We start from the raw sequence: 23,259 nt of genomic DNA on the forward strand, positions 1-23,259 counted from the left end.
GTGGTTGCTGAAACAAATCCATCGTTTATGTTTTGCCCTGAAAACAGTGAAAACACCTATGTTTTCTCCGACGATGCTATCGATTCATCGATGGTTGATGGTTGAAACCGATGCTACCGATGGTGAACATCGACAATTGGGCTATCGATGCTCATCCTTATTTCACACTTGAATACAATTTTTGGAGTTAATGTAAATCTGGATTAGAATAGTTCTCCAAGAATTTGTGCCCTTAGGTTTGAACTTATTTTTAGAGGTATATTCATTCTTAATTTTGTCATAACAATTGAATATTCAGAAACAACTATTTGCTCTCATGGTAGCTGATCAGTTATAGCAAGTGGTCGTCTTACAAAGGTTGCCGGTTCAAACACGATAAAAGCCAATAGCTGATTTTTTCGAAAATTGGCCCAACTTTTTTGCTTATTGGACACTTACATGATGATCCTTGCCCCTGGCTAAAGAGATATGCGTAATCAATAACGATGCTGCACTTATTCCATTGAATAGTCATCGTGAATTCATATTCGGTTGACAAAGATTCTATCATTTAATAATAGTACTGTATGCACAAACAATAACGAAACAATAAACTAATAATGTTTAAAAATCGACACTTCAATATCGCGTTCTATAGAACTAAACGAATAATCATTAATTATACCCTAAGATATATTTACAATAAATGTAAATGATTAAAAAAAACCTTTTACAAGTGTTTGGCATGCGCTACACTACTGAAACCCTCATCTGATGCAAACCTCACAGTGTGAGTGTAATACTGTAAGTACAATGAGTGTCGCTGTAAATTGTATGAAATACTAATTGACACGCCCCCATGTCAGCCGGAAGCCCGGAAAGACGCTGTAACTATACGTTACGTGAAAACGTGGTGTGTGGGGGTGGGGAGGAGATGCTGGTAGCGGTGGGGATATTTGTGCGGCGACTGTTTGACTGTTTCAGTTGGTAGTTCTGGTCCGGCTGTTTGTAGTCGGCTAGTCGCTCCTCGTTCGCTGTCGCTCCGCTAGTGGCAATTCGCTACTCGCTCCCGCTCCGTCTTGTGTCGTCTGTCGTGGTTGTGGGGTGGTGATTTGTGCCTTTCAGTGAGTGCTGTAGTGCATTCTCTACCCCTTCTCGTCTCGGTTGTTTTCTTTATTTGGATTAATTGTGGATTACCAAAACAAACCTCATTCAACATTGGATACATGTATTAGAATGGCCCTTGCGAGGTGAGTACTATTACTATAGTAATTTAATTTATATTGAATGGAAATCGCAACAGGTTCACGCAAGGCAGTGTTTACAACAGTATTTTGTTTTTTCGGGCATGAAAGTGCTAGGATATTGTTTCATTTAGCCCTAGCTCTCTCATTTTTCAGATTTTTTCCAAACCATTTCTTTGTTAATTTTTTAAAATCGGTTTGGTTGATTTAACCAATGAACTATGCGAGGACCAACTTAGTCATACACTGGACATATTGGAAGGTTTTACTTCAGAGTAGGCCTATACTTTCCGGAAATTACCTGTTTTCGATAGTGTAAGCATTTTTATTAGACTTTAATTTTGGTTGTTTTGCATGTTGAGTACAGTTGTTTTGCTAATTCGACTCGTTACAAAAGAAAAATAGCTATCGATTATTTCTTCTGCTATACTTAACTATATAGCACGTATAACGTTCGTATCGCACGTTTTGACCCGTAAGCTTAGTTTTATTATGTTAACCCTATGATGCTACTTGGAAAACATGGATAAAATACTATGAACATTATATTGGGATTTAACAAATATTTACCCTTTGATTATTAGTGGATTAGCTGTAGCGGTTCCCTTGACCATTTAGGATCGATCCGAGGTTCAAGGACATTGACCTGTGGCACTGACGAGTGGCGATACTGGCGCGTCGAACGATGCCCCCAGTAACATCTCCCGTACAACTTCCTGATAAAACGGCCAATGCTTGCTAAAACCAGAGAAAGATTTGTACAGGTAAATGACGGTTGAATAATATTGGCAAATTTTAAAGGTAATAAAAATGTGCAGCAATTAAACGTACTGCGTTATCAACAAGATTGGAGTAGCCTACTGTAGGCCTATTTACTGAACTATCGAAATTCTGCGCAGAGAAATCTAAATAAAAAAAAATAAAAAAAACTATAAACTGTCTAATTGGAAGGCTCTAGAATATGCTAAACTTTTACAATCCCTTCTTTTTGGATGTATTATGGTTTTTCCTCCTATTGCAGCAACCCTGCGAACTTCTAATGGAATTGGATGATAAATGGTTTTCTATCAGAATGTAGTTAATCATCACGGAAATTCGGACCATAAGCTTATCTTAATTGGACATTGAATGTAATCAAGATTTGTTCGTATCGACTAAGCCTTATGTTTGAATTTGGTAATACAGGAGTGAAACAAATACAAACATTTGTTTGAATAAATAACAATCTAGAAATATATCATTTTATGTGTGCAATTTATTATTACTAGAGTATGACGAACGGTTTTTAGGCAAGGAAGATATTTAGAAGGACTTGCAGAGGTGTATGTTTCTTCTTAGCTAGGATCATTTTTGTTAGTACAAAAATTATGAACAGCTGAGTTCAGTTTTGAATAATCAAAAAACGGAAACTTTCTCAGGATCAAACCAAAAAACCTTATATTTTATGGCAAACACTATACCAACGATTGTTTCCTGATTCCAACTTCTTTGGTATACTAAAACAACGAGTTTAAATATTCGTTTTTGCTTCAAATCGACGATCTTCCTAGGTTCCATGTTGAATAACGACCTTTGCTATTTGAGCGAATTTCCCTAAAGGAAAGAGGCTATTATTGCAAGACCTAGGCAAGTCTAGGCAAGACCTAGACCCCGGAACGATGTGTTTTTTTATATTTTGAAGACCCCAGAGGTCAAAAACACTACCCGTTAAAATTTTTATTTAGGTAGCCTACCTATATAACAATTATATTATGTGTCTGTGAACACGATAACTCGAGTTTTTGTCCAATTTTGAAGACATTTTGCATTAACGAGTAGGTTAACTTGAAACTTGAGGATAAACTTAAACGAGTTCGTGAATTAGTATAATCGGACCATGGGAACGGAAGGGGGGTTTTTAACTAAAAAAATGTTATTTTCCAAATTTTTACCCTTAAATTATAAAAAAGGTATAATTTTCAACTAGACCCTACTGTATAGTTTAGGGCTTAAACCGACAGATAATTTTGTTTATTGAAGCGTATTGTAGGGTCAAAGACTACGGAGAAAATTCCAAATAAACTTTACATTTAAAATTCCTTTGTTATTCTCACGGAAAAAGAAGAATGTTTTTGCTTGTTTAGGGATATATTAGGTGAGGTTTTTAGGGGGGTTGTGGTGGGTGGCAATGTGATGTAGGGTGGCTTCCCACTAAACAACGTGAGATGCTGGGCCACGTGGAGTCGGTCGTAGCGGTGCGGGGCGGCGGATGACAGGAAGAGAAAGGTGATTACGCAACGTCCCACACGTGGTGGGCTGTTGCTGTCTTCTGAGACAGAGAACACAATCTCTACAAGGCTGTTCTGGTGTTTATTTGTCGTAAGGTTTTTTTTATTTCCCACCTTCACAATCACGCTAGCTCCTGCCCGGAATAGTTTTCACATTACTTCAGGTAGGCTTTAAGGTCGTAACATTGTCACTTGGATAAAATTAATTGGTTGTCGGCGGGATTTGAACCCTGGTCCTTGGGGACCGATGTCTCGCGTTAATACTTCTGGACCAGCTCACTCCCCTATTTAATCACAATTTTACGTACTTTTGGCGTTCTTTTACTTTTCTTTTCTTCCATCTGTCTCAATTTTGTTCTCAATCGACCTTTTAACGGCAAGAAACTGGGTCGAGACGTTCTAGATCATTGGGCCTATTACATGTTTTTGACTAAAGAGATACAGATCTTTTAACACATCTAAATTAATCATCTAACTGAATTCTGCACTCTTCTTATACGTACGCGCCTAGCTCCGTGTGTTTTGTCTTAAAAGTAAAATGTTTATGAATACCGGGGATCGAACCTGTCCCAATAACCGATGTCCGAGACACTGAAAAGTAGTGACATCCGACAAATTCAAGACAGAAGGGGTTATCCGTTGGAAAAATTGCACTCATTGTGTTATTGTAGTTTGACTGTTATTGTAGTCTGACTGTTATTGTAGTCTTTGCTATTTCTCAAACGTTTATATAATTTATGTTTTATGGAGTGTATTATTATGTTTTTAAGGGCACCCAACACCCCCCCCCCCCTACCCTTAAAACCCTGGTCTTATTTCAGTACCGTATATCGTCGACCTTTATAACTAAAGGTATTTATCTCTTACCTGAGCATAAAATTTATCAGATTACCTAGGTCATATTCACAAAATAATTTCTCTCATCCTAGTAGTAAGGCTACTAATTACCGAACTAGGCAGCTATGATACTACATTCGGACTATTGCTCTTCTAATTCGTGGCAAACGTTGAGAGGCCAAAACTTTTGTTTAGTTTTGAGGTTGAAATCAGCCTATAATGTTTTCAACAGAAGAGATTGATATGGGTGTGGTGGGAGAAGCTTGCAGCTCAAGGTCAAGGAAGTTAGTGATACGACACAAGGTCGTGCGATAGCGCGGGTCACTTTGGGAGTGAGGTAGAAGAACCAGCTGATCATAGTCAGTAACTTATCATCTAATTCATTTACCTTACCGTTCTTTTAACACCCATCAACTATTCATATTCGCTTTCTTCCTTGTGCGTGGGCGTCTTATACAAATTTCCGACAGTTTCAAATAAAGAAACGCATGAATTTTACGACGGTTTCAAATTGAGAAACGCATGGATTTTACGTCAGTTTTAAATAAAGAAACGCATTGAATTTACGAAGGTTTCAAATAACCCATGGGTTTTACGAGAGTTTCAAATAAATTAACGAATTGATTTCACGATGGTTTCAAATAAAGACACGCATGAACTTTACGACAGTTTCAAATAAAGAAACGCATGGAATTAAAGACAGTTTCAAATAAAGAAACGCATGGATATTACGACAGTTTCAAAGAAACTTATATTACGTAGACAAAGCTACTTGTGATATTTTTGCCTAGCCTCGTCCAAAACTTGAGCTGTTTTCCCATGTATCCCTCGGTAACAGGTTCCGTTTTCTGTTCTCTGTTCCATGAGAGATGCCGTTATTTGGGGGGTCAGGGTGGTGCGAACAAAGTGTCAAGGGCTCCCCTCGGCCCTCCTTCTCCTACACCACCCTCGAGGGTGGCTCGCTACCCTAGCGTACACTATACACTGTAGTAGAAACACGAGAATATGTTCCGAATATGTCTGATGCATGGCTTGAGAGCTTTCTGAAATACACAGTAAACTGTTAATCGGAAATAATTGAGGTGATTTGTCCTCAAGAGACTTGCAGTATTAATTTCTCTATATGATCGGTAGTTATAAGGTTACCTGTGTAGTTTACAATGGCGCATTTTACACATTTTACAACAAAGCTTTACTCATGTTTATAAACTGCTATCTAATAATTGTCCAGTAAGTTAAGTCCGTATTGACGTGGTTTTGAGTAATAACAGGTTTTAGTAGGCAGCCTACAAAGAGATTTACAATTTTATTTCTTAGATCGGGTTTTCAAATCGAATGTTAAAAATTGAAGAGTTGTGCTATTCAATATTCTTTCATTAGGCCTATTTTGGTAAAATAAACGGAATTTAAATACATATTAAAATGTTATAAAATTGATGCAACTGCAGTTTTTAGTTGATCCAAATGTGGCTCTCGCTTATACAGGGTTTAGCTTGTAGGGTTTTTTATGCGAAGCTTGAAATTTGTTGTCAAATGTGACGTCGTTATTTTTTGGATTGTTGATTTTAAGGCTACATTTTCAATCTTCATTGTGGTTTAGCTACGAAGACTATGGTGGCGGTTAGGTAGTGCCAGTTTTGATACTGGTCTCGTGGGTGGTCTTCTGCCCTCCTCGTCGTCTAGATATGCCCTACCACGGAACAAAGACCATAAACTCAGTTTCGAGGTTTGAGCTCAACTGAATTCTGGATTCATTTACAGACTCAAACTGTAAAAATCTCTTTGAGGTTTTGGAATCAACTGAATAAATTCTGAATTCATTTATAGACTTAAACTGTTCAAATCTGTTTTCAAACAATCAGCTGTGTTCGTGAAAAAAAAAAACTATAGGACTGAAGTCGTCGGTTTATATTTCGAATATAGACAAATATTACTTTGCTGTAGCAATTAGTTAACGTTATATATGTAGCCTACATAGTTGTTTCCGATTTAGTGTATAGCCAATTATACAACAATAAAGTTAATTTACTTAACCTTATCATTTATTTAACAAATTCATTTATTGAGTTAACGTATATTTATTTTTCTAAATCAGAATCATACCTGATCACTCCGGAGTCAAGCTTAGATAGGACCTGATGATGATTGGTAGCTTAGTGTAAACATTTTAAATAATTTGAGTTGTCAAAGGAATGAATTCCAAAAATCGGTTCGACATATCAGTATATTTTGTTTTACTAATTAATTGAGATAGAGATACCAAGGTGCGTATTTTAAAACAAAAATGAATTAAGGATGACTGTAGGATGTAGTGAGAGATGTCATGTATAGGTATTTTACTGAATAAGATCAGCTGTTTCATAAGTCAGGACAATTATTTTAAATCCCAATGATCAGGGATATCTAGGTCAAAAAGCTACTCACTTTTCTCAGAATCGAGCCCTCGACTTTTTGATTACAGGCGAGAATTATGACAGCATATGCTGTGTCGTGCTGTCTTTGCATAAACCTCGTTGTGTATAATTTGTCAGGATAAAATACACAACACCTTGACGCAATTGTTAGGGGTTCGAACAAGCAGCATGAGAGCAAACAATGATACACGTGTTCGTAAACATTGCGTGTTTTCAAATATGGCCTAGCTCCTCCTATCATAGTATCAAACAATACTTTGATGCAAATAGGCTACTATAGCATTTTTAAAGTTTAATTGAAACAATGTGATATACATTCGACATCTTTTATTACCTCCCCATCTTTGCCATTATAAAATTGTATTAAAGTGCTGTCTCCATTTTACAGTTAAAGGGCTTGACATAGTGGTATATCTTTGCTTTTACGTTTTCTGTTTAAATGACTACCAACGTTTTTTTTTTAATCAAATGACATCCCTAAGGTGCAAGATATTAAATTTATTCTCATATTAAAGAATATTATATTTTATTTCCGATTTTTTGGCTTCCATGTCAAGGGATCTATGCGGATGTGATGGCGCGATGTGATAGTGCGGTGGAATTCGGATAGAAATAAATGTGATTGGGACACAGTATGGGGAAATAACGTGGATGTGATGGTGGTGCAGTATAGGGATATAATGGGGATGCGATGGGGGTATAGGGATATAATGTGTATGTGATGGAGGTGCGGTATACGGATATAACATGGATGTGGTGGTGGTATAGCCGGATACAAACGGGATGTGATGGAGGTGTGGTATAGGGATATAACGTGGATGTGATGGTGGTGCGGTATACGGATAAAACGTGGATGTGATGGTGGTGCGGCATAGGGATATAACGTGGATGTAATGGTGGTGCGGCATAGGGATATAACGTGGATGTGATGGTGGTGCGGTATAGGGATATAACGTGGATGTGATGGTGGTGCGGCATAGGGATATAACGTGGATGTGATGGTGGTGCGGCATAGGGATATAACGTGGATGTGATGGTGGTGCGGTATAGGGATCGAGGTTGTCCAGAAGTGGACCGGGTGAAGGCTGTGGTTTCACACGGTCGTACTTTTCATCGATGTCCGCCACGACTGTCCCCGGCCCTCTTGCAATTGGGGAATGGGAACAATAACAGAAATTACCTCCCTCCCCACTCTTCGTGTACACTTTACAATATATTTTACTATTTGAACTCGTACAATTTTAACAAACTTTTTCGTATACGGAAGTCGAATTGTTTTCTCCGATTCGATACTTTAATCTCTTCTTAACACGTCGATAGAGGTGACTTTGTTGATGGAGGTCGTGCGTGATGATAAGACACTCGACCGCGGATAAGTGATAAGCCATGTTGGCAAACGTCGAGTGGTGTTTGGTGATCACCAGCAAACAAACCGCAAGGCTCAAGGCCAACTGATAAGTGACACTCCTAGCAATGTTCTAACATCGATGTAATCGGTCGATATAATTGTAATTGTTTTAGCTACAAGGCCTGTTGCAGAGCGAAATTCCTTCCGAGAGAGTAAATCGATTGTTGTTGAACCGTACTGAAAAATTATCAGTAGCTCGAAGTTTTAACATTTTTACAGATTCAAACTGGTGCGGGTTTTCCAATTAGACTACTTCGAAATAGAAAATACAGCAATCAGTTTTGTGATTTGCTCTGATTGTCAGCTAAATTTACCGAATGCAACAGTATGAGCATCATTTACATAAAAAATATGAGAATATAAGTTCGATCCTGAGAAAAGTCAGTAGCTTTTTCGTGGTTTGAAACCGGGTTAATCTTGGACATAAAATTTACACTGATCATCTCACTCTAGTCTATGCTAACCTTTATTTCATATGCACTTGGTATGAGTTCATTAAGAATGACTCCAAACACCCTCATTCCCTTATAAATTGTAAGACTATGTAAATGACAACGAGTGCACCTTTATTACGTGTCTTCATGGATCCTAGATCCTAGATACCTCTTGAACCGCCATTTAGTACATTCGGATTCGATTCCGAGCTTTTAGAAAATTCCTATAGAGGATACAGAAACCGGCTCGTGCAAAGTAATAATCTTATGTCATCACTGAATTTTGTTGATATCTATGATTAAAATAACATTGCTGTAATGGTTTATCTTCAGTATTTCGAACTCGATTCCGGGTTTTTTTAGCTTACTGATATGGAGGAATTTCTCGTACAAAGAAATCATTAGTACGTGATCACTGAAAGTCGTTGATATCGATGAGTTTATTCTTGACTGTAGAGTTTTGTCTTTGTCAGTTGCCATGCAGGTCTCAGGTCTAGAGCTATAGATGCTCACAGCGACGAGCCTCCGGATTGGCCTTGTCTACCCGGCCTTGGTCTAACCTTGGGACTACATAGGTAGGGTCTCGGGTTCTATTCTCCTCTCACGTGTCTTACCTGGCTGTCATACGCCCCCTGTCTCCCGTCTCCTCGTTGTCGTAAATAATCGTTTCTATAGCCTCAAGAGTCTCCATAGGGGAGCAACCATTGATTTTGGTCCTTTGTGCCGGATCCTCAAACCTTGTAGCATTCGATGCGTCTGTATGCTAACAACCGTCTCGTAAACTGAAAGAGAAACTAGTTTTTAGGTTTGGGAGGCGATTTTTGTCATATACTTGTGTCTAAAAGATCAATATATCGATATATGTTATACTGCTTAGGGCCTACCTTTAATTGGTCTAAGAATGAGCTCATTGGGTCTTCATTGTCTTGCTTGTAGTTCATTAATTAGGTCTTTTCAATGATTACACAGTTTCAAAATCGTGAAACAATGAGGTAAAATTGTATTTTATATGAAATGATCAATTTCGCAAAAATGTTTAGATCATCAAAGTTGTCTCCTTTATAGTAATTTAAAGAAGTGGACGCGACTGGATTTTTAGTACTAAAGTTTGCTCCACACATTATTAGCGAATATATTGTTGAATCAAGACATTTATGAATCATCATGGGTGTTTTTGTAGCATAAATATGAACAGGAAAACCATCGTACTTTTTGAATATGTACATTTCCTGATGTTGAGTGAGGAAAACCTTGGTAAATAAACAGTGGCCACGGCTATGAGTGAATTCGTCTTCTCATACATTTTAGCTATGAAAATAGTTTCAACAGTATGTCACTTGTATTAAAAAGGACAGAAAGAGGCAGGATAATGCATAGAAACTATGCTGATATCGGTCAAGCAAATTGTTTCTGACAGCTATACCGACTAACAATTCGTACAGCATGGCGACATTTCAACCTTCAGCTACTACAAACGAATTAATATCGTCATAGGATTATAGGTTTGTCAATGTTTTTAGCAAGGTCAATACCGCGCGGCGAGCCGATGTTTGTAGCCCGTCGAGTACACTCGGCCTCTTGGCAAGGGCGCCGAAAACAATAATAAAATAATGTAAAGTTCTCAACCCTGAGCGCCCTGAGCCACACCTCAACACAGCTCCACTTCCCCGTCCTTAAAGTAACAAAAAGGATCATTAGTACAAAGTACACATTTTTGGTCAAGCGACTTATTACTGTAACTTATGAGCTCATTATTAGTGGTTTATTTAGTTTTGTAGTTCCCCACAGAATACATTTTCACATTGAAATAAAAGTCTAGAAATGTACTAGTTAATAAGTAGTTAATAAGGCCGACTTCAACCATTTCTCAAATCAAACATGAAGGAATGTGGAACCAGCCATAGTTTTGTACATAATGAACTTCAACATATTCACATTCTCAGACGTTCAATCTTAATCACCAAACCTAGAGATATCAGTTGCATAAGCTTAAATATTTATTTAAGCCGATTGCACTACATTGATCCCACGTAACCTTAGTTTATTTATTTATTATCATATAAACATTAAACTCAAATATTATATAATTGTTTTTGGAATGCTATGCACTTTGCACTTAATTTAACTGCATTACATATATGTAGATCTTAGAAAGTGTGTATGCGTTTCGTTTAAAAATGACGCACGAATGAAATAAATATGTTGGAACGCATTATGATTTGTCTCTGCGATTTAATTTGGAGCTTAACATATTTTAGTAATCTGTTGCATTGCACTATTTTCGCAGTTTCGCAGCTTAGTACAGAATAAATGAACACTTATACATCTTGGGCAGGGAGACACTTTTGAACACAAGAACGCCATGGCCTCCCTCAGTGGGATCCCGCCTCTCTTTTCCATCTCCCCTCCGTCTATATGTCATTGACTAAGTTTTGCCCTTCCGAAACCATTCAGAGGGTCAAATATTTTTCAGACGACAGATGTTTCGTTGAGCTAATTAAAAGTGACTTGACGAGTATTTCGTTAATCTTGCAGGAGTTGTTTAACAGGAAAATTGAACTAAGATTTGAACATTGATCAGGAAGTAAGTATTCTGGAGGAGGCAGATTTTGATTAAGTTAATACAGGTAACGTCGAGTAATACATCCAGAGAATAAAGTAAGTTGTATTACTTATATAGTGGATTGTAGTCGGGTTGAAGGGACTCATGGTAGGTAGATTGTAGTGAAGTCAAGTAGTCAGGTAGGCCAAGTATGATCTCTCAGTAGGTAGGTAGATTGTGGTCAGGTAGATAGGTACTGGGATCTCATGAGGTAGATTGTAGTCAGGTAGACAGATAGTGTGATCTCATGGTAGGTAGATTGTAGTCAGGTAGATAGGTAGTGGGATCTCATGGGGTAGATTGTAGTCAGGTAGTATGATCTCTTAGTAGGTAGATTGTATTCATGTAGTGGTATCTCATGTTGGTTGGATTTATAGTCATGTAGGTAGGTAGTGGTATCTCATGGGGTAGATTGTAGTCAGGAAGGCAGATACTGGGATCCCATGGTAGGTAGATTGTCGTCAGGCAGGTAGTGGGACCTCATGGTAGGTAGATTGTGGTCAGGTAGATAGGTACTGGGATCTCATGGGGTAGATTGTAGACAGGAAGGCAGATACTGGGATCCCATGGTAGGTAGATTGTCGTCAGGCAGGTAGTGGGACCTCATGGTAGGTAGATTGTGGTCAGGTAGATAGGTACTGGGATCTCATGGGGTAGATTGTAGACAGGAAGGCAGATACTGGGATCCCATGGTAGGTAGATTGTCGTCAGGTAGGTAGTGGGGCCTCATGGTAGGTAGATTGTGGTCAGGTAGATAGGTACTGGGATCTCATGGGGTAGATTGTAGTCATGTAGACAGATAGTGTGATCTCATGGTAGGTGGATTGTAGTCAGGTAGATAGGTAGTGGGATCTCATGGGGTAGATTGTAGTCAGGTAGGCAGATAGTGGGATCTCATGGGGTAGATTGTAGTCAGGTAGACAGATAGTGTGATCTCATGGTAGGTGGATTGTAGTCAGGTAGATAGGTAGTGGGATCTCATAGTAGGTAGATTGTACTCAGGTACATAGGTAGTGGGATCTCATGGTAGGTAGATTGTAGTCAGGTAGATAGGTAGTGGGATCTCATGGGGTAGATTTTAGTCAGGTAGGCAGATAGTGGGACCTCATAGTAGGTAGATTGTAGTCAGGTAGATAGGTAGTGGGATCTCATGGTAGGTAGATTGTACTCAGGTAGATAGGTAGTGGGATCTCATGGTAGGTAGATTGTAGTCAGGTAGATAGGTAGTGGGATCTCATGGTAGGTAGATTGTATTCAGGTAGGCAGATAGTGGGACCTCATAGAAGGTAGATTGTACTCAGGTAGGCAGATAGTGGGATCTCATAGAAGGTAGATTGTACTCAGGTAGATAGGTAGTGGGATCTCATGGTAGGTAGATTGTAGTCAGGTAGATAGGTATAGATGTGGAACGGTAGTCGGGTAGTCGGATCGATGGACGGCGACCTTCCCTTCAACAGTCCAAGGCTGTATCAATGAGCTAAATGCGGCCATAGCACGCTCTACTCTGCTCTACCAGCCTGTAACGCTGTTGGTGCGATGTATGAGTATGATACATAACGAGTTACTTAATGACGAGCCCAATCGTTTTTAAAAGTTATTTTAATTTGTTTCCAACGACGGGTATCGGTATTTTCCCTCAATGACGCTTAAATCTTGGAAGAACTTGAGTTAAAATGGTTTCATGTATGTAGGCTATTAAGTTTTTATCAAGGGGAGGAGAGCAATCCGCTAACTTCATTGAGTAATCACATCTTTTAATTATATATTATTTTATTTAATGCGAAATTATTCAACTGAAATGCCAAATGTTCCCTATTTAATACACAATCATTTGTTGTTTTAGTTATTGATAATTCTATTTTTCATGCTATTATTGCATGGCATGAAAGTGTAAGTTAAATCTAAGTGAATGGACGAGAAGAAACCCACTGAAGAAATGATTATAAGTGCATGAACTGTTTCAATGTAAATGGTGTAAGCTGTATTGAAGCATGTAAATAAAATAAAATTAAAATTAAATCAAATGATCGATTCTTAAACGATTTAAGATTTTTATTTGTTATTTTATTAGGCTACTCCATTTTAAAAATTTTTAAGTTGGTGCTAAAGTTTTTGTCAGATATTAAACTAATTGTATTTGACGCTTCATAGCAAAGATCGTGTTTTTATGACGAAACCTGAACTGTCCAAAACACTGATTTATCCTTTGCATCCTCGTACTTTCTATACCGGTAGTTGAATTATTTTTACTTGTACCTGATACACCGTACACCTACAACTGAGTACTGTATATCCAAGAGCTGGTATTCGCGACACTGTTTAGGTCGCCTATGTAGGGAAGGGTATCGCTGACCTATTGCGCCGGTCTGATGCAATTCCTAAATCGAGGTTAGGTTAGGTTAAGCCTACTTTCCCCAGTGTCTCACACTCCTCTTGGAGGCTGGTGATAGAAGATACAGTGGTAGAAATATGCAGCACAATAGTTTAAACATGATAGGAAAACAATTTGAAGCCTGTCGAAAACTAAATTTAATAGGCATAAAAATACTTACTCCCTAGCCATTTGTGGTTGGCCTCACCAACAAACTGCCTCCACGTCGTCCTGTCCCTTGCGGTATCTTCATCTACTTCCATCCTGGACATATCTTTCTTACTTCATACGTCCAGCGTTTCTTCGGTCTCCCTCATGCTTTCCTCCCCAGTGGCATACAAATATCTCTTTAAAATTAAAATAAAATATTACAGTCTCCTTTAACGTTGCATTTTCCTACAAGGACCTCAATGTATGCGGAACCATCGACTACTGCAACCTTCAAGCGAAGCAAATGGTTAACCAGTGCAGTACAGGTGTGAAGTGATAATAATTAATTTAAAGTTGCGACCCCAGGACGAGAACCAACGATTTATTTTGCTATGGAGGGTGTTAAGACCGAAATGGTGGTCAAAATAGTCTTTACTATAGGGAACAGTTTATTTTCCCATAAAATGGGGACTGGGAAACTGGGGGTATCTGGCAAAACCCCCATTTTTACCCCAAAAGCCCCCCTCCCATCAAAACCCGTTCCCGCAGTTTGCTGGTTCGCGAACTCGTTTAAGTAAACGTAGGTTCACTCGTTTGTACCAAATTTCGTCAAAATCGGATAATTTTTACTCGAACTATCGTGCTAACGGACACACACATATAATATATACTTTACATTCACTTACATCACCTTAATTTACTTAAGTATTAAATCGTAGATTTTTTACGACATGATCATCTTCGTCTACAGGAAAATTAATGGGAAACTTTCTTAATGACAATCTACAATATGATAGGTAAATCTTGCAATCAACCATTGTTGTACGCACTATAACACAAAGTATGTAATGTCAGTACTGTACATGATTAATTCCCTATATTTGTGGAAATGCCACTCGATTCTTGGAATAGTAATTCCGATGGGTAAAGCCAGCAACACATCGTCGAGTTGGTTAAAAGTTCAGGTCTCAATCCCTAATCGATAAACTTTCGTCTGTTTGCACCTTCGTTTGTGACTATTTAAATATTTTTATTAATAAGTGCACAATACATAAGTCTAATTTATATAAAAATAGTAGTAAAATTGTTATTATTTTCAAATTATTGTAATGGTAAAATTTACATATTTTAATTAGTGTGAATAAATATACTACCGATATTGTTGGGATTATAAGGTATCACGAATACTAGAACAATACTGGTGTGGTTCATAAACATAAGCAAATGACGTTTTTGGCCCGAAAGTAAACAAAACCCCTATACAATTTTTTTTTGTCCTAGGACGCTAGGCACTAGCCTGGGATTGTTTTTGTTTTTGTTGTTGTTGTCCCTATACTAATAGCATTAATTAACATATGGTTTTGTTTACTTTCGGGCCAAAAACGTAATTTTTCTATGTTTATGATCCATTCCGGGTCCTTTCTAGTATTCATGTAAGGTATCTGTTGATTTACGTTCAAACTTTTCTACATTTAAATACTTTTGGCCTTTCGTTATTGTTAGTCACCTGAACTAGAAAAGTTAGCTCGCAGTTGGGACTTGGTCTCGTTTGCGCCCCAGGCGTCCGCCTATGGACTTCCGACGCGTCGCTCTGTTCCATTTCCACGACGGCGCCTTGACCGCTTCCCCAGTAGGTCACTGCCGCCCGCGAGGTCCCCGGCTCAATCCCCACTCATCAGTACAACATTTGGTCAAATAACGTTTATGTCATTGGACTCAAGTTTGACCTTTTCTGTGCGATTTTGAAACATTTACGATCGATTTCGATTTCGGTAATTCTTACCTTCCCAGTGCACCATCGGGAAATTAAATTTTCTTTTAGCGAATTTCCCTATAGGGAAGTAGCTATTACCGTAGGTCTCATGGTAAGACTTAGGCCCGGGACCGATTTACTTTTTCATTTTGATGTCCCCAGAGGCCAAAAACACCATTCGTTCAAATTTTTATATATGTATATATATATATATAGATATATATATATATATAGAGATTTATATATATGTGTCCGTGAACACGATAACTTGAGTAATTTTTATCCGATTTTGATGAAATTTGGTTTGAAGGTGTAAGGCGGGATAAACTTGAATGAGTTCGCGATCCAGCATGATCGGACCATGGGAACAGGACTTTATGGGGGGTTTTATGGGGTAAAAATTGGTTTTTCTCACTTTTGACCCTCAAAACACAAAATTTTCCAATTTTTCTCTAAACCTTCTTAAAGAGCTTAAAAAAACAAACAATTCAGTATATCAAAGTGTTTTTGTACGGTTATTGGTTACGGAGAAAACTAAAAAAAATTTAAATTTAAAATTCCCATGTTATTCTTATGAAGAATATTGTAAAATGTTGTAGTTTGCTTGTTTATCTTTTTTTTGTAGTTTTTGTTATCTTTTGATCAAACTTGGAAAATATATTCATTTTATACTAAGCAATAATTATTTTACTTAAAACACACTATTTATTAGTTTCCTTGTAGCAGCAAACCTAGGTACTCGTTAAACCTAATGTTATTTAAATAGATCAATTGAAAATCAATTCAGCCAAATGGAAATTCGCTTAGACGGCAGGTTTGCTGCGGCGGGGGTATTTTCATAATGTAGTAAATAACGCCCTGATTCTGAAAATGATAGTTTTTTCGTGCAAATCGCCGGAACCCCCTAGAAAAGCTGAAAAACTGAAAAAAACGAGATTTCTGTAGAAATAGGTCATGTGCGTACCCAAATTAACCGGTAGAGCGAGCCGAACAAGAATATGCTTTTTTAAGATCCTTGGATGTTAACGGAGGGACCGGAAAAGAGTCGTAAACAGAAAAATAACTAAGTTAAGCTTCGACCGGAAATGCGTTGGTTGGGTAATAACATTGGTATTGTTAGTATTCTAACTCAACATAACTTGAACTAACCCAACGTAACCTAACCTAGTTATTTTCCAGTTTTTCGACGCTTTTCCGGGCGTATCTCCGTTAATATCCATCGGATCTTAAAAACTCTTGCATATTCTTGTTCAACTTGCTCTACCGTTTAATTTGAGTATCCACATGACCGATTTCGGCGTAACAAATATTTTCCATTCTTCAGTTTTTCTGTGGTTTTATGACATTTTGCGTGGAAAAATCATTTTCAGAACTATGGCGTTATTTCCCACATTTTGAAAAAATAAAATTTAATTTTCCGAGGGTTCACTGAGAAGGTAAGAATTACCTCAATATCTATACAGATTGAAAGTACACATACATTTTTCGAATATGTATTAATTTTGCGGATGTTTGTATTAGCTTTGTTATTTTACATAGGTTTAGTTAAGGTCTCTTTGGCTTTATAGTCGAGTGGTTAGTACTCACCAAACGTGACAGTAGTTGGGTCTCAGGTTTGATCGATTTTGTACCCAACCGCCATTTGTCATTGGTGTATAAAATATTAATGCTACTATCTCACAAAAGGTCGAACAAGAACATGCTTTGGGCAGTTTCATTTAAAACGCAAAAATGAAAAAAAAAACACACAAACTTAAATATCTATTGATTATATATCATTTTAGTCGGTTAACTTTTTTTTAACGGACCCACCACGAACAGATACGAGGGTCCCTTCCCTATGTTCGAGAGACTGGCTGTTTGTTTCGCCAGACACTTTGGTTGTGGTTCATGGGGTATGAGATCGAAATCCTCCCGATAAAGCCATATAAAATATTTGTGTATTCGTCCACACATGCTATTATTCTAAAACAGGTGGGATTACTTCTTACTAATGCAGTATAATTTGGTAAATTTATTGAAAACCTCATTGAAATCGCCTCATTGTCGCAATTACTAAAACATTTTTATTGATTTAAGTTTTTCCAGACGACACGTTTTAAAGCTTTAATTTCCGCAGTTGCGAGTAGAAAGGCTTAAAGTCGGTCAGGGCAGGGCCTGCAAGGGAAGGGAGATTCCGCGTCCCGGTCGCGTCGAGATCCGCAAATAGACCATCACATTCCTAACATCCTATAGGCTGCTACCCGACAAGTCGCACGACTCTATCCAACTTTTACTGACTAACTAATGAAAAATAAGAACAGATTTTAACAAACTCTATGGGGTCTAAGTGATCGCTTGAATTGTTCCATGGTACACTTTAACAACAAAGTAAGCATTAGGCCTCTCCAACAGATATTGTAGCCCTCACTGTTTGCGGTCACTGTTTTTATACGTACGCTGAATTACCTGTGATATTCAATACTTGGATTTCCAAATATGTAATTGGATCCATATTTATTATACTGTACTACCGTATACAAATCGGGTTATCAAAATGACCGATTTTATCGCATTTCCAATTTTTACCCTTTGTTAGTTGTGCTTACACAGATCAAACCGATTTTTAGCCGGACAATATGGATCTTGGACGTCGAAAGTTGGACTCCAGCCTTGTTTACATAAGCAAACGGAGGTTATAATTCGATTGGTGGCTAACCGGCTCTTGCAGTGCTGTGCGGCGCGGCGGGGTTGCATGCGATCGATGCAAGCCCGCCCAACCCCACAACTACAGTGAAGAATTCTTTACCCTCCACCCTCTCCGACGCTTCGCCCTCTCTGCACGACCCCTCGGGCTCTGCTCTAGACCCTAGACCGTTCGATCATCGCATCCACACCATCATTTTTCCACTCGAGATTTTCGATTTCGATTTATTACTTGACGGTTGTATCGTTCAGATCATAATTAACTATCTATTAAACCAGTTTCACAGTTTCCTGACAAAGCGAGCTTCTTTGCACTTTTTTAACATGCAAAGTAGCTAATTGCTGCATTTACTTTTGCCGCACTCATTTTACTTTGCCGCGCTCCAGTATTCCAACTAGACAACACAAAACAGTGCTTTTATTAGGCACGTTACACGTGTACTCTTGAAAATAAGTTGGCAACACTATTACGATTACGACCAACTGGTGCAGCGTTTCCCAGCCTTTGACTATTGATATTACGACTTTTCCTGTTGTTTAGTGTAAGTTACCTGTAGGAAAAATATAATGTGTAACGCATGCGCAAAGTGCCACTTCGCGCACACTATTACAATTAGTTATTTGCTGTTTTCAACCGTAAATCTTGATGATCGGGTTGAGATTGGTGACAATTTCCATTTCTCACATACAGTCAATGACTGTATCGTTGTAGTCTTATTTGATGATTTAGTGATTTTGAGACATTTTACAATCGGCGACTCACTTTTTCTCGTTTAATTTTGATCGGTGTTTGATTCTGATGTATCTTTCATCGCCGTTCATGGCTTCTTCAAAAATCACCAACTAACACACGAATCTTCATTTACTCTTAAACAGTTTAATACAGATTCATGTGTAGCTTAATGTTAATTCCCCCTATAGGTATTGCAAATTGCAGTCGAATTCGCATATGAATCAAACAACTATCATGATCAACGGTAGAGATAAATAACTTAAAGTATCGACCTCTTCAAGTAAGCTACTCGGTAGCAACGTATATTTTTGTCACATGAATTTTGCATGTATGTTAAAGGTAAGCATTATATGTTATGTAATGTGGAGACGTATTAAACATCTTAACGTGACAATTGATTTCCATAAATTTAAAGGCGAGTTTGTCATATGAATAATGTAGTTTTTTGTTAGCATTGCTTCTTTTCAAGGTTTGTGTGAATACTACATATAACTTTGTAAGCAGTATTTTTCTTTTCCTAGAGGAAATTTTTGATCATTCACTGCAGTTCCGTAGATTTTCCACAGTTGCAGTTATGTTTCTTCTTAGACACGGCAACTCGTTGACCTGATGTATCTTACATTCTATGCCATTGTGCTCAATTATTTGTGATTGAGGAAATAATAAACTAATACGCATCGCTCTTTGCACTGAAACCAGCGTTTCAAACCCCGCATAATCCACACCTAGTTGTAAAATATTAAAAATATATGTATAAGCGAGCTATCTAAACTTATTGTTAAACATTGTTTCCAACGTTAATTAGTCGAATATTATGCCAAATATATTTAGTTTGTCTCTAACTATAGAGTTAAAATATTGTTATCCTCCGAGAGAAAAGTTGTTGTATTTTGTAAACTGCCACCCTAGCAAGTAGTGATTTTGTTGGCATAAAACAATCCAATAAGTTAATTCTCACATCATTTTTGTTTGTATGAATACAATTAAGTTTTTAAGGAAATTATTTATGGGTTGGCTCAAAGTGTTTTGGTTTTGGATATTCTTTCCTTTTTTTCTCTCGACTATCCGTCCCGATGGTTGATTGGCGGACGTTTTAAAGGTGGCTTTTCTCATTCGATCGTTGCGATATGCCTTACAAACATGTCGCAATGAACAGTTAATATTCAAGTTCCTTAGTGATAAATTCATTGCTATTAAGGCCAATACAAGTCGGCAGATGTGTTATAAAACAGGTGCTACATACCCACCGGCCACCTGGCTCTTTGAACCGTTTCAAGTTATCCTTCAATTCAAAAACAAAGACTGAATTATGATTTTTAAATTTAATCCCAATTTTAAAGACCACAAAATGGTTACCAGTAATTTGTAGGGTTTGGATAACTTTCACCCAAATTCGTTAAAAAAAACAACAATTTTTTTTTAAACATCCCTTTATTAGCTATTTTGAGTTTCCATATTAAAAGGTTTATCATATTCAAATATGTTGTCAACTACTTTTCTTTATTGACTCTACAAAAAACCGATTTATTAAATGTTTAAAGTGTTGTAAAAATTAGTGTAGATAAATTTATAAGATAAAAACAGTTATTTTGTTACTAAACACCTAAGTACCTCAACAATCCTGGTTGAATTTAGGAATCAACATTTGACATGCTGTAAGAATTATTTGGTTAGTTGGGGGTTTGCTCAATATGTTTTGACACAAGAACATCTAAACTAATAAACAAGTTTGTATGATTTTTAACCTCAATATAAAATGTGAATATTAATTTTATAGACAGTTTAGTGATTTTTTGAAAACTGGAGATAATTTTCGTCCTATGAGCCCTTTAGCAAAACCGGCGACTTTCCTGTAAAACGAGGATGTATGACAACCCTAATTTAACGGTACTTTGTTCTTTATTTGTGGATATACTATGGATATATTCCTGTTTGAAAACCTGTAAGGTTAACCTTTGTTTGATATTCTTCAAACATTAATGCTAGATATAACATGAATTAATGACAATAACGCTGTGTAATCATCTGATACTAAACATATTTTCTGTTTCAGGTAATTTGACGAGTTGAGCTGATATGGCAAGTATTTAAGTTAAACATTAAGTTAGGTGTTGGGTACAAAATTCAACAATTGCTTACTTCAAAAACTTCAACAATATAAATACAGTACTAATTCTAAATAACCCTTTCTACGAAATATTGCATTAAGGTTTCAGCTGATATAACTACTTTGACAGCTGGCTCGTCAATGCAAGTGTAATATAAACAAATGTTTAATCATTTTAAATATACTATATAACAGTTATACTGTATTCCCTACTGGAGTCTTTACTAATGCAATTGAAAACTAAGTAAAAGGCTGCTTCAAATAGTTAAAGTTTATCGGTGTTTTTATGATGTTTTTTCTTCGCATTGTATACATAGTTTATTACGAAAAAAAATGTTCCAGTTGTTTAACCGTGGCATTAAAGGTTGACATAGCATTTACTTTTACTGTTTAATCAAGCTAAAATAACCTAATTTTATTTTGGTAAAACATTTCTGAAATGTGTTCACTAGTTCAGGTGTGACGTTCAAGGTTGTTTTGGGATGAAAACAGTTATTTTATTACATCTGTTCACACACACGTTACATGCCTAATGACTCAACATTAGTTGGATTGCGTACTTGAACATGCTCGACCTTGGTACTTAACGTTAGGAAATAGTTTCAAAATCGACTTTTGGGACCTCTGATGAAATTAGGAATGTCTTAGCTTTTTACCTGCACCAATACTAATAATAAACGAGTTTTAAACTTTTCTATCCATACTCTCTTTCTACGGGATTTCTTGCACCTGCAACAATAAAATATGAATGCGACAATTTTATTTTGGTTTATAAAGAACTCGGTTTTGTAGACCTCAGTGCAGCGAATCTGAAAATTTAATTTTGAACCTATTCTATTCAAAACTTTGGAATCATGATACAAAACTTACCAAACTCTAGCATAATTTCGAATCTTCAGAAGATGATTTCTTTGTTGAATTCGAAAAAAAATACTGACGAATTAAAAAGTTGAATTTTAATTGCGTAGCTTGCCCTGAAGACCACCTTAACACCTTGCATTGGTGAAACTTATCCGAAACTTTGGCCAATTTGTTCACCAATTCATCAAACCTCAGCTTATCAATAACCTGTTTTAAACCAAGAATTGCTATAATAACGCTCTCATGCAATGCCAACCTTGCGAGGAACCGACAGTAGTCTCCGTGGTTTCTAGAGACTTTCACCTCTCACTTTCACTCCACTCCCGCTTTCCTTCTCCTTCTCATTCCCCCTTCTTTCTCATTGTCCAACTGTCCGATTCATATTGCGCAACCATTGTAGTGTCCATGAGACTTACTGCCGCATAGATCGTACGTGTTATGCCACGAATCCCCTTGCGTGGGACACGTTTAGTAATTTACACTTTTATGTGATTATGTCCTGTGATCTTATTTGGGTGATGGTATTGAATTTGTGGATATTTATGTCTAATATGAAAAAGACACAGGGTATAAACCGGAGAGGACGATAAACTAAAAGCATCGTCACAGTACCATAAGGTGTCAACTAGAAGCAGGTCACATCACATTTCAAGATTATAGAGTCAACTGAAAGCAGACCCTCTTAAAAGTAAGGGGTATATTTCAATAGTATGGTGTCAACTAAAAGCAGACCTTATTGCATCACAAGATCATCCCATCGCGTGTTGACCTTATGTCAACTAAACGCAAACCTCATTGTTAGACAAGATTATAGAGTCAAATAATAGCAGGCGTTATCGTAACATGGGAGTATGGTGTCAACTGAAGCAGGTTACAATATATATCAAGAGTATGGAGTCAAAGCAAACCTTAGCTTAGCCCGAGAGTATGATGTTGATGTTAACTAAAAGCAGACCACATTGTAACACGAGATTATGCCGTCAACTAAAAGTAAACCTAATTTTTACACCAGATTATGGTGTCAACTAAAAGGCAGACCTTATCGTACACGAGATTATGGTGGCAACTGAAAGCAGGTCACAATAGCTTTCTAGAGTATGGTGTCAACTAAAAGTAGACCTCAGTGTATCACAAGATTATGGTGTCAACTAAAAGCAGACCGCATTGTAACGTAAGCAGGAAGTGCGGCGAGCCGAGGTGAGGGCCAACCTTGCGTCCAAGGAGCATCCGACCGACCCCGGCCCCGACCATGCTCTCCTTATCCAACATGACTGCCACCAGCCACCGCTGCGGCCCTTCCCTTATCCTACATAACCGACAATTACTGCTGAAACTGTCAAATATACCAGTAGTCCATTGCTTATCCTGAGTCCTCCCACAATCATCATCACTACCGGGCCTGTGACTCTTATCA

General features: G+C 37.5%; 1 protein-coding gene across 3 annotated transcripts in view; it reads left to right on the plus strand.

The window, feature by feature from the left end:
* LOC128998337 (protein roadkill-like) overlaps positions 1-23,259 on the plus strand; it is an 89,256-nt gene that overhangs the window by 22,009 nt on the left and 43,988 nt on the right. For 2 of the 3 annotated variants that reach the window (XM_054424439.1, XM_054424441.1), the window contains exon 1: positions 976-1,229. The exons of the other annotated variant lie outside the window; for it this stretch is intronic. In XM_054424439.1, coding sequence (XP_054280414.1) covers positions 1,216-1,229 — 14 coding nt within the window. In that variant the 5' untranslated portion in view covers positions 976-1,215. Of the gene's footprint in view, positions 1-975; positions 1,230-23,259 lie in introns of those variants that run through there. 3 annotated transcript variants of the gene reach the window in all.

The sequence above is a fragment of the Macrosteles quadrilineatus genome, unplaced genomic scaffold (assembly GCF_028750875.1).
Source record: "Macrosteles quadrilineatus isolate MER2022 unplaced genomic scaffold, UCM_ALF_1.0 Scaffold_7__1_contigs__length_78375512, whole genome shotgun sequence".
Lineage (NCBI taxonomy): Eukaryota > Metazoa > Arthropoda > Insecta > Hemiptera > Cicadellidae > Macrosteles > Macrosteles quadrilineatus.